The sequence below is a fragment of the Tauraco erythrolophus genome, chromosome 4, assembly GCF_009769465.1.
Source record: "Tauraco erythrolophus isolate bTauEry1 chromosome 4, bTauEry1.pri, whole genome shotgun sequence".
Classification (NCBI taxonomy): domain Eukaryota; kingdom Metazoa; phylum Chordata; class Aves; order Musophagiformes; family Musophagidae; genus Tauraco; species Tauraco erythrolophus.
In genome coordinates this window covers 65,363,508-65,379,606 of record NC_141468.1, presented here as the reverse complement: position 1 = coordinate 65,379,606, position 16,099 = coordinate 65,363,508, and the positions used below count along the sequence as shown (strand labels likewise).

The following is a 16,099-nucleotide window of genomic DNA, read 5'->3' as shown; positions in this document are numbered from 1 at the left end:
ATTGTGGCTTCTTTGTATTTACTGTGGATTACATCTCTAACAAACAGAACCACTCAGCAGCTTTCATATAAACTCATGATTTAATAATAGATCACAGTCCACATCTCATTTTTCTTTTATTTGCTTGAAACATTAAGGTTTACCATTTCAGCTTCTGAATTATGCAAAGCTTTCTTCATCAGTTTGAAGCTTCCATTGTGAATGCTCCTGATTATTAAGATTTTTTTCCCTTTCTTTTGCAGGTTTTACATTTTCACACAGTTGTTTTAAAGCAGATGATCATCTGTGCTTTCAGTTTCTTTATATACTTTTTTATTTGTATTTCTTTTCACAGATGAAGATGACACTTCAGTTAGTACTCCACCAGCAGGTTAGGACTGTGATAGTGCTTTATGTGTGTATGTATGTATGAATTTTTCTCTTGAATATTAATGAAGAGTCCAAAGCATTGGACTGAACTCAAAACACACTAATTAGAGAAAAAGTTTTAAGTGCCCTACATTAAATTAATCTCTGTTCAGAAGTACAAGACCTTCAAACCAGATAAGTTCCTTTCCAGTCCTGTCTTGAAGTTTTTGGTAGAACTTCTACCACTGGAAGGTAAAATACCAGTTAGCAGCTCTGAAAGCAACTCCCCTTATCTTTTCCTATCAACAAACATGGAGTGCATTTTTCAAGTTAGTCTTGAGAGCCAATTCCAGAATTACAAATAAAATAGACGTCTTATGACTTCAAAACAGGTTTATCTGCATAATTCTCTATCACTTCACCTTAGGCCATATGACCTACAAGGCAGTTTGAAAGTACTGCTCCAAGCCATTGCTGCCAAGCTGGCACATAAAATGCCTTTGGTTGTTGACAATAAAAGAAAAGCAATAGAACAGGGGTCCATCACGATAGAGGTGACATGGGCAAAATTTCTCCATTGCTTGCTTAATATGTTTTTTTAAAATAGACTGTGAATGAAACAGAGATTTTGAACACTAGAAAACACTTTGCAGTGTGTCAAATGAAAAACATGTTCTTAATTACCTTCACTGACCTAAATGATCACATTTTCTAGATTTCTCCCCAAAGAATTTGCATTATTAAATTTGGACTGAATGCTATTGTCATGGTTTAGGCCCAGTCAACAACTAAGCACCACATGGGCCCTCACGTACTCCTCCCCTCCAGTGGGATGGAGAGGAGGAAATACAACAGAAGACTGTGAGTCAAGACAAAGACAGGGAGGGATCACTCATCAATTATGGTCATAGGCAAAATAGGCTCAGCTTGGAGGAAAAATAAATCTAATTTGTTACCAATCAAATCTGAGAAATAAAACCAAATCTTAAAAACACCTTCCCCCCACCCTTCCCTTCCTCCCAGCTCAACTTGGCACCAGATTTCTCTACCTCCTCTCCCCGGCGGTACAGGGGGATGGGGAATGGGAGTTGTGGTCAGTTTGTCACATGTTGTTTCTGCCACTCAGGGCAGAAGTCTTCAGGGGGAGGACTCCTCACTTTCTTTCCCTGCTCCAGCGTGGTGTCCTTCTCACGGGAGACAGTCCTCCATGAACTTCTCTGACATGAGTCCTTCCCATGGGCTGCAGCTCTTCATGAACGACTCCAGAATGAGTCCCTTCCAGGGGGTGCAGCCCATCAGGAACAGACTGCTCCAGTGTGGGCTTCTCATGAAGTCATGGCCTTCTTTGAGAATAGCCACCTGCTCTAGAGTGGGGTCCTCCATAGGCTGCAGGTGAATCTCTGCTCCACCATTAACCTCCATGTGCTGCAGAAGAGCAGTGTCCATCTCACCATGAGCTGCAGGGGAACCTCTGCTCCAGCACATCTCCTCCCCCTCCTTCTTCACTCACCTTGGTGTCTGCAGAGTTGTTTCTCTCACATCTCACTCCTTTCTCCACTGCAGGTTCCCCAGCAGTTCTTTTTTCCTTTCTTAAATATGTTATTCCAGAGGCACTATCACTGTCATCAGTTGGCTCAGCTCTGGCCGGAGGCAGGTCCAACTTGGAACCAGGGAAGCTTCTAGCAGCTTCTCACAGGACCCACCCCTGTAGCTCCTCCCCCGCTACCACGACCTGGCCTCTACAAACCCAGCACAACTATCTCTGAAGTCAGTAGCAGTACATTGATTCACAGTAGTAGAGGACTTCATTGATAAAAGCTAAATATATAAATAACATTTTAAATCACAAACCCCTAACATTTAATTTTAACTATCATTATTTTGCTCAACCTAGATAAGTAAATACACTATTTAAATAATTCGAAGTACTATCCCCTCAAATAGATACTGAACAACATAAATTCACCTGTTATCTGGAACTACACAAATCATGAAGAAAACATCAGCTTCATAGATCCCTTCTAAATATGAACTACTAAAAAGGAAATCTTAAATGGGAATAAAGTTAAACTAATTTAGATTTTCTAGAGAAAAGGGGGAAAGATTTCTGATTTTTTTTTCTCAGCTGTTCACTTCCTTTTTCTGGTAATCAAATAGTTCCTCATGAGTATGGTCCTAAATATCTAGTCTAATCTTCTTGCATGAAGAATCAATGTTCTTTAAATCCCAACGATCTGAGTCCGGTTAAGTTGTGATCTCTTGAGCTGGTGTCATCCAAATTGCTCTTCCCTTTCAGATGGGATGTCTAAGCCAGCGGAAAGAAAAGATTCAGGTGAGACCTCCTGAAAACAAGTTAAAGCAATCCAAATTTTACATAATACTATTTATATTAACAAGCTATTTCTTAAACATTCTATCTCATTCTAATTTAATTGTTTATACAGTATCAAACTGTAACTGTTGAAATGCTTTTAGGTATCAGAGCAAATAGGTTTCTAGCAGCTAGAGCAGGAGTGAGAGGAGACTCTGCTGCACAAGACAGGACATGTATCAGTATTTTACACATACATACATACCTATCTATCTATATCTACTTCTATATAGATAGATACACTACTATTCCCTTCCTCCTCAGCCTACAGGGTGGCAGTGGCTTACCTGAATCACACACACAGGCCCCAGGAGACAGTAGGAGAATGGCTTCTTCTCACAGCTCAAAGGACGATGGGGAAAACTTAGCAAAGTCGTAACCTCTTTCTTCCTACCCTGGCAGGTAACGCATACTGCACCCACTTTTGTGGTTTCAGGATTTGCTGCCTCTGGAACGAAATGAGCAGCAGGTACTTCAACCATGGTTACTGACCTGGCATAGCTGCCTATGCCAGCTTCCCGAGCCAACGTCAAACCCACGTTTTGTTCTGTTTGTTTAATAAACAGGAAAACATTAATATCTAAAGGTGATGATAATATTTAGGTGTTATTTTATGCGGTACCAAATTAATGACGCTCTGTAAGCTTCTTCCATTTATTAATATCCTTTTTCCATTTCACCCTGTGGTGTGTTAGGTTTGTTACTGCACGTGACCAGATCCTGTACTGAGCGTTGTCACATCATTATGTTCACACCAGTAACTAGCATGTTATACTGGCATAATCTAAACTTCTAGATTACAGAGAGAGTATATATAGATGTGTATCTATATATATTTGTGTTCATGTATGTCTGTGTATATGTTTTCATATATGTGTATATACATGTGTGTATATACATGAATGTCTTTACCTGTAAGAAATATTGTACAAGCAGACATGTACAGAGGTGTTAGGCACACCACTAGCAATTCACAGAAAGATTGAAAAGCAAAGATTTTATCGCAAAGTTATCTATCATTTCTATAACTTCTTAAAATTCCTAATAGACTTTAGGATAATAAAAACAGTTTGGTTGCATTTTCCAATAGTTTTCATGAGTTACAATGTGCTTATGAGCCATAGAAATTTTCATGAGCTAAACAGGTTCCTGTAGCAGTAATCTCTGCATAGTAGAAAGACAATTCTGACTTCTGGCAAATAAGTTTCTACAGAAAATACTAAGCAGGAAAAGAAACTTTTAATTTCAAGACCAGGAATTGACTAAGTGAGAAGTGTTGTGTGACTGCTTCGTCATTTATGCTAGCTATGAAACCAAAACCAAAGGAGCACTGGATAAACTATAAAAAGCTACCTTCGCTTCTGAAATGACTAGAAGTTCAAGGGGAACAAGGGAGATGCAGCTCTGATTTGAAAGAGTCAGGTGGCTTTGTTATTTATAGCTGTACATTTCCACATTTTCTCTGTTCTTCAGTACTACCAGGGCAGCACTGACTTTACTCAGTTTCCCCTACGCACTGACAATAACTCCTTGAAAAAAAGATGTGGCATTTGGACTCTATAAGTTCTCACTTGGAACATGAGAGACATTCTTTGCCTCTCTGCAGAAAGGGCACAGGTAATGGACAGATGTTCACTGCCTCGCTCTCTCTGCCTTTTCTGTTAGGAATCAGCTCTGACCACGGGTTTGCATGCATTTGCCCGAGATGTGACTGCATAGAACAAATCCAGGGCTGTTCAGATGAGAAGAAAGTCCAGAAACGCACAGAAGTGCTGGTACAGTTCTCTGCCCTGTGGAGACCGCTCACTTACTGCTTCTGTCAGTATCATTGTTCCTTTTCAGTTCCAAAATCCCAACTTCCAGAAGACGAGGTGCTGTGTCTGAACATAGGACACAATCATTTCCACCTGACATACTATTTTTCTGTAAAATGTCAGCCAATGCACATGATAGGACATGGTATTGACTGATCCTTACACTCTCTGCTTCTATCACAGTAAAAGAGAACAAAGTTCAAAAGTGAGCTTCATTCCTGCCCTATTTTGCAGACAAAGAGGAAAAACTAGCTTGTACAATTGACTGAGTTTGGGCTTGAGACCCGCTGAAACGATACATCTTATGTGTTTTGTTTGTGCTTACAGCTGTTTGTGTTTTCAGAACCTCCCTCTCTTCTGAAAAACAAAGAGCTGACCTTTGTGCATTACCTCTGTAAAGAGCTCATGGTTGAATGCTGGTGCCATTCGATTTGCTGGGCTCTCTTCCTCCCTGATAGTTTCATTTTCTGTCACCACAGAGGTAGCGTTCTTGCAGGAACTGTATACACTGTGACAGCCAAGCAATGGATGTCAGTGTGAACAAAAACGTACATATCTTTCAGGTCATCTGAGGAGAGTGGTAATAGGGTTAGAGAGTTTAGTAAGTTCAGGTAAGTGTATTTTGGAGGGAGGAAAACATGCTCAGGTGATTGACATTTCCCTCTCTCTCTGCATCTCAGTATGGTCTCTTGGAGAAGGAGCTCCAGAAGAGACAGAAAAACACGACGACTCCCAGAGATCCACTTTATTTGTCGAGAAACCTCAGAGTGGCTCAGTGAGTGTTGGTAAGTGCTTAGAAACGAAATCAAAAGCCACCCTCAAAGAGACAGAGACTGAGGTGGAGCCAGGGAAGGTATGTGCAGTGCCTGTGACACTCAGCTTCTGCCCTCAGCTACCAGTATTTCCACTGATTTTAGCTGGATGTGAAGTCCACTCTTCAAAGGCAAAAAGGACTGTATGAAGAGAAACAAAAACCAATTGTTTAGTTCAAGACAAGCTCAAAATCTAATAGTCTACTGAGCACAATGGGCAAGAGGTAGAGTTTCTGGAGAAGAGAGATGGTTATTGCGATGCTGTTGGCTGTACTGTTACTGATATATTAGGAAGATTACCCAAAGGCCTGCAGCATAGCGTAGAGATCGCTGAGTCAACTTTTGTGCCCTACAGTTGTGTGTAAATTAGCAAGTAAGCCAATAGGAGCAGCTGTGTAAGGAAGCTGGAGGGTCACCCCCACTGTAACCGTTCTGGGGGATTTGCTCTGGACTAGCTCTGGTTTAGTCCAGTGGTCTATACACCTACTAGCAGTTGGACAACAGATGGTAAACTCTCAGAGCACATCTTTGGTTTTAATTTCATCCCAGAGGAATCCAGTTCAAGCACTATGAGGACTTTCTGTGTTGTGAACTAAAGCACAACAATGGGGACATTTAGGTGGTTCACTTCCAAACTGCACTCCTGAGCCATGCTAACATGGTAAGGTAGCTGCACCCTAAGCAGGGTAACAGCAATGGTGAGAAGTTCAGTATAGGCTACTTCATACGTCTCTGCGTACTTGAATACACTAAGATGTGGTCCGATTATTTCATATTTTTTTTACACATGCCTATTATATTTCTCAGTTTCTGAGTAGAAAAAAGAGCATTTTGGAAGAATTTATTTGGAAAATAAATATAAGGAGTTAGCTGTATTGTCCTCTGGAGACCATAAATGTTAGGACGGAAACCCAGCAGGGGCTGGGCCAGTGGTGTTCTGAAAATTGAGCTAACTTTTACTACTCCCAAATCATTGTTTAGAGAAGACTCTTTCTACTCCCTTCTCAGCTTAAAGAATTAATTATAGAAATGCATGAAGAGCTCCAGGCTTTCTTATCCAGACTGGAGTTTATTTATGTTACAACTCCCTAGTAGCCTAGGAACACCTGTGCTTTTTTAAGCAAGGAAATTCAAATACTGGGAACAATTCGCCCATGACAACATGGAGTTTTGCCTCAGCTAATTTGTCCTGTTTATCCATGTCTCAAGCCCCACATTAACATGGGAAAAGGGCTTCCAGACCAAAAATCATTAATCTCTGTAACACTGCAGAACTGTCATAGCCTGTGTGACTCCTTTTAATTCTTACTGTCATGGTAGAGCTAGCACCTGGAGACTGGAAGGAGCAGTAGTAAAAGAAACTTGTACAGATGTGACTGACCAACCACATGTTCCTCAAAGATTGCATTATTCTCTTCTCTTTTTAAAAGGTGGGAATATTACATTTATAGCCAAAGTAGAAGCCAAAGATCTTCTCCGGAAGCCAAATGTTAAGTGGTTTAAAGGAAAATGGATGGACCTGGCCAGTAAAGCGGGGAAGCACCTGCAGCTGAAAGAGTCCTTTGAGCGTCATACTAAGGTGTGTCTTTGCTTTTCTGTCTTACGGGGCCAAAGCTCCAAGGAGAGCTTAGAAATCCATTTAAGACAACAGGTAGAAATTCGAGAGCGGTGAATTCCAGCCCTGGCTTCTCTGTGCAGGTTTCAGCCATGTTCTTCGACCTTGCGCAGCAGCAGACTGTTCTGCTCTTTCAGCGCAAGACGAGTTGTGGTGGGGAAACCAAAGTTTTCTCTTGCCATTTCTGGGTTTCGGATTCTTTCCAGAGCCCTTTATTCAAGTTATTCCTAACTCCTGATTTAGATCTGAAAGACTTATCTTTTAACTTCTGCTTTGTGCAAATGTATCCTTCACGATAATGAACAGTTATGTTTGATTTTTAGATTCACACATTTGAGATGCATATCATTCAAGCTAAGGAAAACTACGCAGGGAACTATCGCTGTGAAGTATCTTATAAGGACAAGTTTGATAGTTGCTCTTTCGACCTTGAAGTCACTGGTAAGATTCCACTTATGTCTCTAAAGTTTTATAAAAATTTCTTTTTTTTTTTTTTTAAACTGAAACACCACCTAATTTTGTTCAGAACCTTTAAATTTAGCAATGCTTAAAGGGAACATTTTTAGCATAGAGCTTAGAGAATTTTCTTAAGAGTCTGTAATTTATTGTTTAAATGAACATTGGGATAGATAGCACATGAGACCTGCTACATAAAATAATTCAAAAATTAAAAAAGCTGGCAGATAAAACTAGTATTGGATTCAAATCAGGCTCTGGCATGCAAGACAGAGAGCGACGCTTCATCTGGCAGCCTCTGAGGTTGTAGGGAAGACCATCTCTTTCCTCTGATGCTGAGCTGACTGAGAAAGTGCAAGACGCAAGCAGGAGAGAAAGCATAGGGAATAGGAAGAAAAAAAGGCCAGAGCCTGTGTCTAGGCAGGAAGGGGATCAGAGGGAAACATCACAGAGAACTGCAGAACTGCAGAAAGCAGTCTAGAGAAAGGCATTAATTAAACTTAGCTTAGTACTGAGCAGCTTTGCGTTTATCAGAACTTAATGCCAAAGGAGCAGTACAAATTGTGGTCACTTAGCAGGAAGTTGAACAAATTTTGTGTGCCAAATTACACTGATTTTATAGATTATATTAATTTTAAATTATGTTTTTAATTCCTGTTTTGCTGTTATTTCATAGAATCTTCCCAAGCGGCTCAATCCATTGACATCAGATCTGCTTTCAAAAGAAGGTAACTTCAAACAGTGATCCTGTGAAGCTCCTCAGTAATGGATGCTGGTAGCATGTACAGAACTTTCATCAATCTTGGCAAACAATTGTATCAAGTATTTTTAAAAAAAATATTTTTGTAAATAAAGATTAAACAAGTGGAGTTTAGAGTAGTTGGTAGAATGAAATAGTTACAACACATAGACAGCACATATGATATTAAATACTCTACTGTGAAATTACATTGTCGTTGTTTTAAAGGAAAATGGAATATTTAAGGCAATTACATATCTGTTTCTTTAAAGGTTCTTAAAATCATATTTTAATTCACTAAAATATAGTACCACGTGTTTCCTGAAAATTGTCAGCTGCAATATGAAAGTTCCTGGTCTCAATCCTGTACTGGTTAAAAGCAAAGAGACAATTCCTACTGATTTCCAGATGATAGGATCTGGCTTTATGTTCTCTTACAGTAAAAAAAGTGTGTCCTAAGGCCATCGTTACAGAAAAACTACAAATAATATATCGCAGAGGCCATAAGATACAGCATTGTGCCTGATGTCTTTTCCTTTGTTAGGAACCCTATCACCTTTGTGACAAAACAGCAACTCAAATCAGTATAAATTGTGATAAAATAGTAGTTCCAACCAGTATAGATATCATCTTTACATTTTGTGGGGAAAATTGTCTTAGAAGGACGGAAGTATTTAGAATGAAAATGTTTTACAAACAGAAAATTAATGCAGTTTGTTAATTTACACATACAAGCAAAGTTGTAACTTAGAAGTAACTTCTTTTGCTTAGAGAGATTTGATTTAAAGGGGAAATGCAAAAGATATTACATTCAAGGTGCACTCCTTTCTTGAGCACATTTAAAAAAAACACCAATAACTATGCTGCCCAAGCAGATGAGGATATCTGAATATTTTCTGGTTTTCGAAGTAATATCTTGCACACAAAATCTGGGATAAAATATTGGCATCATTTGACTTAACATTTACAAGATTTTCCCCTTACTTTTTGCAAGTGTTAAGGGCATTTCTTTTGCTTATATGTGATTTATAATAAGATATTCCTGCTTAAGGTCACAGTATAGAAAGAAATGCATCTTCACAGGACTGTGATTCTATCTGCAAAAATGTACAATGTATTGTTTCTTCTTTTCTTAACTGATTTCTCCCTTCATTTTGAGAAAGGTTAAATCTTAAGTGTAATGCTTTACCATCAGGATTGGACATGGCCGTGCATTGTTAAAAGCACCACCCAGCAATGCAAATCTTTGTTTTCCGTTCATAGCAAAAGATCAGCACAAGCCCTTTGTTTTGATATACATACACTATGGAAATGAAAAACAAAGCTCGTTGTGTTGACTAGCTCACATTTATTTGTGTTACTGAAATCTAACACAAATCTTGGCAAATTTATGTATGCAGTTACAAAAATTTGTCATCAAAGTATAATAACAAACAATACAAACCTTTGTGTTATTTTTCACAAGTGCCTAAGGAAACATAATTAGTGTGAAAAAGAATACAAGTTTGTGTTGATTTTATACCATTATTTGTGTGTCTGGACAGTGTTGAGTATATGAGACATGTAGAGCGTTTGCAATGTGTGTTGTCTAAGTCTTCCTGTATTAAACAAAGATTTGATCTTTTTCTATTAATAACAGCGGTGATGGACAAGACGATGCAGGAGAACTTGACTTTAGTGGTCTCCTGAAACGTAGGTGAGAACCAAGTGATGCAGTGAGCAGGTGTGGATTGCAAACCATTAGGTTCGCACACAGAAAGAGTCAGGTGTAGCATTAATAACTTCTTAAGAATTTTCTGACCTTTCATTTTTTTCAATGTTTCTAACTATTATTCTCACAGTATAATGTGCAAATGCTCAGTTAATCGTACCTTTAAGTGTGCAGAAAAGAAACTTCAGATTTAAGTGCACTGGGGAAAAAGTGAGCCACAACCTAAAGAGGCCAATAACATTTAGTTTACTTGCTATTTGTTTTGTGTTTGCATGGAGGGTAAAGGGGGACAATTTCCTATGCAGGGATGAGCAGTTCAGAAAATTGAGTCTGGTGCAAGAAAAAAAACTGCAAAGGTTAAATCTATCTGTTTGGGTACATCTTAATTTGATTTTACAAGCATCCTGATATGAAATATCATATATCATGCTTTCAAACCATAGGCATTGATATTAATTCTTCATAGCTTTCTGTTTCAATATTTGCACAGAAATGTTCAATGGTGTTTTATTCAACTTGAATGCTGTGATGGAGAAAAACAAGGGCAGGTGTTTCTCCTGTTCACCTTGAAAATCTGGTGTTATGATAGTTATTCCTCTAGCTATTTCAGACCTCAAACCCAGATGAGCCTTTTAACAGGTTAAGAGAAGATAGTTAATTTGTCATTTTTTTAAATTTATCACAGAAATTCTATATGCCATGGGAATCAATGGCAACTGACCACAGAGAATTGGAAAGGAACTAGATCCTTGATATCATCTGCCACTTACTCTAAAAGAGGAAAACTCAATATGCAGTATTAATTACATAAAAAGTTCACAATGGGCTCATGATGGTGAGGATAGAATTTAGGCAACTAAAGTAGACAGGAAAGGCTGAAGGTAAAAGTAGGCAGTGAAAGAATTACCTGAACCAACTCAAATCCACCAGGTCTTTGTTTTTTTATCTTCTCATCCCTAATTAGGATCTTCAGTTTGACTTTTTGTCATACTAATACAACTTAACATGACAGTTCTCATGACTGCCTGTGGAGTGTTTTATTAGCAACATGAGACTTGCATGTCATGGAGTTTTCTGTGGAAAGAGAAATGTGATTTAAGAGTCATTATCACTTCACTAACAAGTAACTCACATGTTTTGTAAGATAAATACTGTATGGCCATATAAACATAGTCTATCTGTCATGTGGTTAATGGGCAAAGTGAACTTTTCATTTTTAAACAACGTTATTTGGTATTGGTCAAATCAATTCATCACTTCCTTTCAGGCACTGAAATGCAACCTCATACTTCTGAGCTTAATTGAATAAGATTGCTAATTAAGCCCAGTGTGGAAATTAATATCCATTTTTATGAAGACAAATACATGTTTTCAATTCAATTTTTTCAACAGGCGATGTTGCAGGTGCATTCCTTCTCTTTCATACGGTTACATTATGAAGGAAAGAGCTAGAACTTTTCACCTGTGGTGCATAACACTTGAAACATGTTTTTAAAAAAAAACCTAAATGCTTAGAATCTATATACTGCCTATTTTCTAATTTCGTGCAGGAAGACAAACCAGTTCTTATCTCAGTAAGCCTCTCTGTGACTGGTTACACTTCATCAATGCAATGGATCTGTAACGGCACGAAATTCCAAAAGGCACAAGATTTCAAAAACACTCAAACATTTAGGTCCCTTTTTTTTTTAAAACTACATCTTTCAACCAAATGCACGTTTGCAGGGAAAAGACCTGAAAGCGATTTTGTGGAGAGTTCAGTCTGTTTAGGAAAAGCCAAGCAGTGTTTGCCCACTACCCACAGCAAAAACTACTGTGGTCTCAGAACAAAGTTGGTTTGCTCTAAGTGTCAAAATTTGTTCTCCAGTTACGAAAGAGGAAAAAAGAGTATGGAACTAATTATTTCAAGCTGGTTGAAAATCAGGATTCTCTAATTGATCCTCATTCTCAACTACTGCCTGGTTTAAAGGGGCACATTATCTCAATTTCTATGGAGTGTATCACTCCTTAGCACAGACAGGCGTTGCATGGCAAGCGGACAGTCCTTGGAGAGGAGAATGCCACCCCATGAGGTGTGTCAGCTTTTACATATGTTTGCAAGCTGATCTCGACTTGCCACCATGCAGAAGGAATCTCGCTGAAACACCAGTGTTCGCTTTACATAGTCACCCTCCAGAATGCATGAGCACAGATAAAAGTAAAAGGAACAAAACACAAACTTACACACCTGAGATTGTCTAACAATAATTCTAAGACAACAATGTGAGTATTCCAAAGATTCTTCGGTGAGAAGCTTTTCTCCTTTTTAAAACAACACTGGCATATTACAAAAATTAATAAACCTCAGGGATTAAACAGCAAAGTGGTTTTCCATAGTTCCTCATCCAACCATGCAGAGATTCTCAGGGATCCCAGTGCTATTTCTGTATATATTAAAGAAAATTCTCTGTTAGACTTGATAGAGCTCAGCTCCACCAGTGTCTCATTCCAAAGCTCAGTCTTATTTTGTTTCTCAAATGTTTATTTTCTCACTCTATTCTCAAAAGCACTAATTTCGTTAGAGCAACTAGATCAAATCAGAATGATTCCAGTTTAATCCTAATGAATTTACCGGAAAAAATGTCTAGATTTCTGCTCCACTTCCCGGATTGTTCCATCAGTTCACTTTTTTTGAGCTAAGCTATCAATCTCAAAAATTACCATTTTGTTTAGGATGCTTCCATTGTTCTCTCATTTAATGGCTGCCATTGCGAAAATAATTCTTCTTCTCTTTATTGATTGTCTTAGCCTGAAGTTGGGAGATAGTAAATATGGTATTGAAGGTTCCGTATAAAGGTGATGCTATTCACACAGGGCTCTGAAAAACGCTTTCTGTTCTTAAGACTGTGATAAACATGGAAGCCAACAGATCCATCTTGCAAGTCCAAGCTCGTGTGGAAATATCCAGTTCCTATCCACATGCCAACTTTAAGTAACTCTAAGAAGCACTGGTGTAACTTTAAATGGACCCAGATTCCCTTGGATTTCAATGTTCTTTCATTGGTCATCCCTAGCAGCAGTTACAGGACTCAGGGTTTGAAAGTTTTTTAATATAATTATGAAATGTATGGATTAGACTCGGATCTCAGTGGTGCCATTATAAATTGTAAATGATTCCATTCAAGTTACAACAGATAAAACTGATTTAAATGGGATTAGCCCATATGTTATTACAGCACTACATTTTCAAATTGTATAGCTTTTTTTTAAAAATAACGAAGCAATACAAAACATCTCATAGCATATTACATCAGAAAAGGCCAAATTAAAACTTATATCCAAATTCTGCCTTGAAGAAGTATAAAGTAAGGCGTGAATGTCATTCTGAGCTATTGCACTCATACTGGGTGAAATAAAAAATACATGATGGCAGCCTTCAAATTTTGATCAAAACATTTCTAACCTCACCATTCAGCTTCTCCTTTTTTATGATGTGATAAAGCCTCACTAACTCTTCTCTCATAATTTTATTTTACTACTGCTAGGGAGGTTAAACAGCAAGAGGAAGAACCTGAGGTAGATGTGTGGGAGCTCCTGAAGAACGCAAATCCCAGTGAATATGAGAAGATCGCTTTCCAGTATGGTATTACCGACCTGAGAGGCATGTTAAAGCGTCTGAAGCGCATGCGCAGGGAAGTGAAGAAGAGTGCAGGTATGGATAAGGCAGAATATTCTTCTGTTCAGGAGTCAAAAATGAGCATCCACCTTAAAAACCCCAAATTGCTTCATTTCCATATAAGGAGACTTGCACACTACAAGTCAAGTCTTATTACTGCAAGGAGTTAATCAGAAGGTGGCTTTGTTCCAGGTCCACTGCAGCTGCTGTAAACACTATCGCATTCAGTGCTTACCAAAAGTGTCCCTCCCTCTTGGCCAAACAGTAGTTCCAACTGGAACAAAGTCTCCCAATTGTGTGAAAAAGTGTTACCTGATCAAACAGTATGGACATTTGTCCTTATGTTATCACTAATATCTTCTGCTCCAAAATGGAGTCACTCCAAACACATTGTTTGCTCTTCATAAATTCATTTTGCACTTAATCTTACATTCCTCTGACATCTCAGCTGTACTAAAAACCCTCCGCCCTGTTCTGGGTGAGGACATTCAGGCCTGTCTTTATCTACCCTACTGAATAGTATGTATATATGCTGTCGTACATACACAAATAAAGATAGGTGTTTACATGTATGTGTGTATATATAAGTGGATGATGCATAATACACATACACACACCCACACATATAAACACAACACACTAGCATTATATTCTTGTGGCATTTGCTTGTTCCTGGAAAGCATTTCAGAACTGGGTGCAATATATACATCTGGTGTTCCACTGTTTCCTGAAGGAGTCCCTTTTCTGTAGGTGAAATTCTCCACAAATCCTGCTGTAATCCAGTTGCCTGATATACCTTCTCACCTCATCCATTCCCTCACACCATAACAAGTCTTATGCTCCTACAATTAATTTTTATTTATATTTTTGATTTGCTGGTATATCTGAAATTAGCCACAGTTGAGGGAGGCAGAAATGGAGTCGATGGGCTTTGGCTGAGCCATTGGGGAAGTTTTTGTATCCAGTGGAGCTCTCTAATGAGTTAAAGCCCGGGGAAACTCCTCACCTTCCCCCACGAGTCTGGAGCAGGGCTGGAAGCTGGGGCAGGAATTGCGCAGCTGGCAGGAAGAGCTAGCTGCTCCTACCCAGGTGCATCACATGGAAGTGCCAGAATGTTTTACTGGGAAAAGGATATCTCTCAGCACCAGGGACCAGTCTGTCTGGTCCCTCTCCCCAGTTCTCTATTTAGTAGGATGGTTCTGCCAGCCATACCAGTGGACAGGGTTTTCCCTGCAGGAGGGGCTCTAAATGTTGGGAAAAATGTCCATAGCAATGACAGGATGAGAGTAGAGTGTTCTTACCCTCACAACACTTTTATTATAAATTCAAAAATTTTACACTACAAAAAGATACATAAAAAAATCCTTTTTGGATTAGATAACCCTACTCCTGTTGCGTCAATATATTCACTCTCCTGCAATCAGGCATATGCATGACATAAGCCTTAGCAGAAATTGATTACTTAGCTGTAGGGAAATTTTTTTTAGGCACCATTTATTTATTTACCATTGTGCCACAGATATCTGCTCCCCGGAGTCTAACTTTTGTGGCTGGCAATATCTAAATGTTGATGTTGAAGTGTTTTGAAATATTTGAGTTGCACCTGGCTTTATCTCGCCCAGAACAACTTGGCTTACATTTACATATCATAGAATCATAGAATGGTTAGGGCTGGAAGGGACCTATCCTCATATCTCAAAGAATGTTTCAAAAAGTCCCATTAGAATTCACAGACTGACAACTTTTGCCTGGATTCAAACATTTTTGCAAAAGTTTTGCAGCTATAGCATTTATCGTAAGTGGAATTGCAATGTATGCTTTGAAACCTACAGAAAGAATCAGGAAAGTTAATTTGGCTTTTAGACAAATCAATGTGTGTGTTCTGATAGTGAGAAGCTCAATAAGAATTTTAGCTTAAAATTCCATGTTAACTTGTGTGGCAGTGCTAATAGAGAAGTCCTTTGTAACAGATTCGTTCTAAATGCTTCCATGGCACCAGCTGTATACCATTTTATTCTGACATAGCAATTCTCAGCAAGCCGTCAAAGCCACATCCACTCAATCCTGTTCAGAATACAGTCATACTGCAAAGTCAGGAAGAGACACTAGTTTGAACTTGATCAGGATAATCAGAGTTGCACAGCTTTGCACTCATTCTAATGTTCCTAGAAAATAAACTGATTCATGTCGACTAGCCTAAGAATAAAGAGTGATGCATAACATAGCGTGTATGTATTCTCACAGCTTTGATGAGATTTATGCAATGCCATTTCAGCATCATGTTCTTGTTTTCTGATCTTCTTTTATAATAACACTTGGCTTCCACAACAGCTTTTGCCAAAGGTCTTGATCCTGCATATCAGGTGGACAAAGGAGGTAAAGTAAGGTTCATGGTGGAGCTAGCAGATCCAACAGTGGAACTCAAGTGGTATAAAAATGGCCAAGAAATACGACCAAGTGCAAAGTAAGTGGTTTTATTGTATGTAAGCAATAAAATGGGTATACATGTACTTCCTTGACAAGTGTGTTGCATAGACCTATCTCTTTGTTCAAGTTGTATCAATTTTATTCCTGAATG

General features: G+C 38.7%; 1 protein-coding gene across 1 annotated transcript in view; it reads left to right on the top strand.

The window, feature by feature from the left end:
* Positions 1 to 16,099, top strand: part of MYBPC1 (myosin binding protein C1) — a 50,524-nt gene that overhangs the window by 82 nt on the left and 34,343 nt on the right. The window contains 9 exon segments of the mRNA XM_086610747.1: positions 335 to 370; positions 2,645 to 2,680; positions 5,214 to 5,318; positions 6,776 to 6,924; positions 7,284 to 7,401; positions 8,093 to 8,144; positions 9,795 to 9,851; positions 13,391 to 13,557; positions 15,853 to 15,985. Of these exon segments, the coding sequence (XP_086466873.1) occupies positions 335 to 370; positions 2,645 to 2,680; positions 5,214 to 5,318; positions 6,776 to 6,924; positions 7,284 to 7,401; positions 8,093 to 8,144; positions 9,795 to 9,851; positions 13,391 to 13,557; positions 15,853 to 15,985 (853 nt within the window).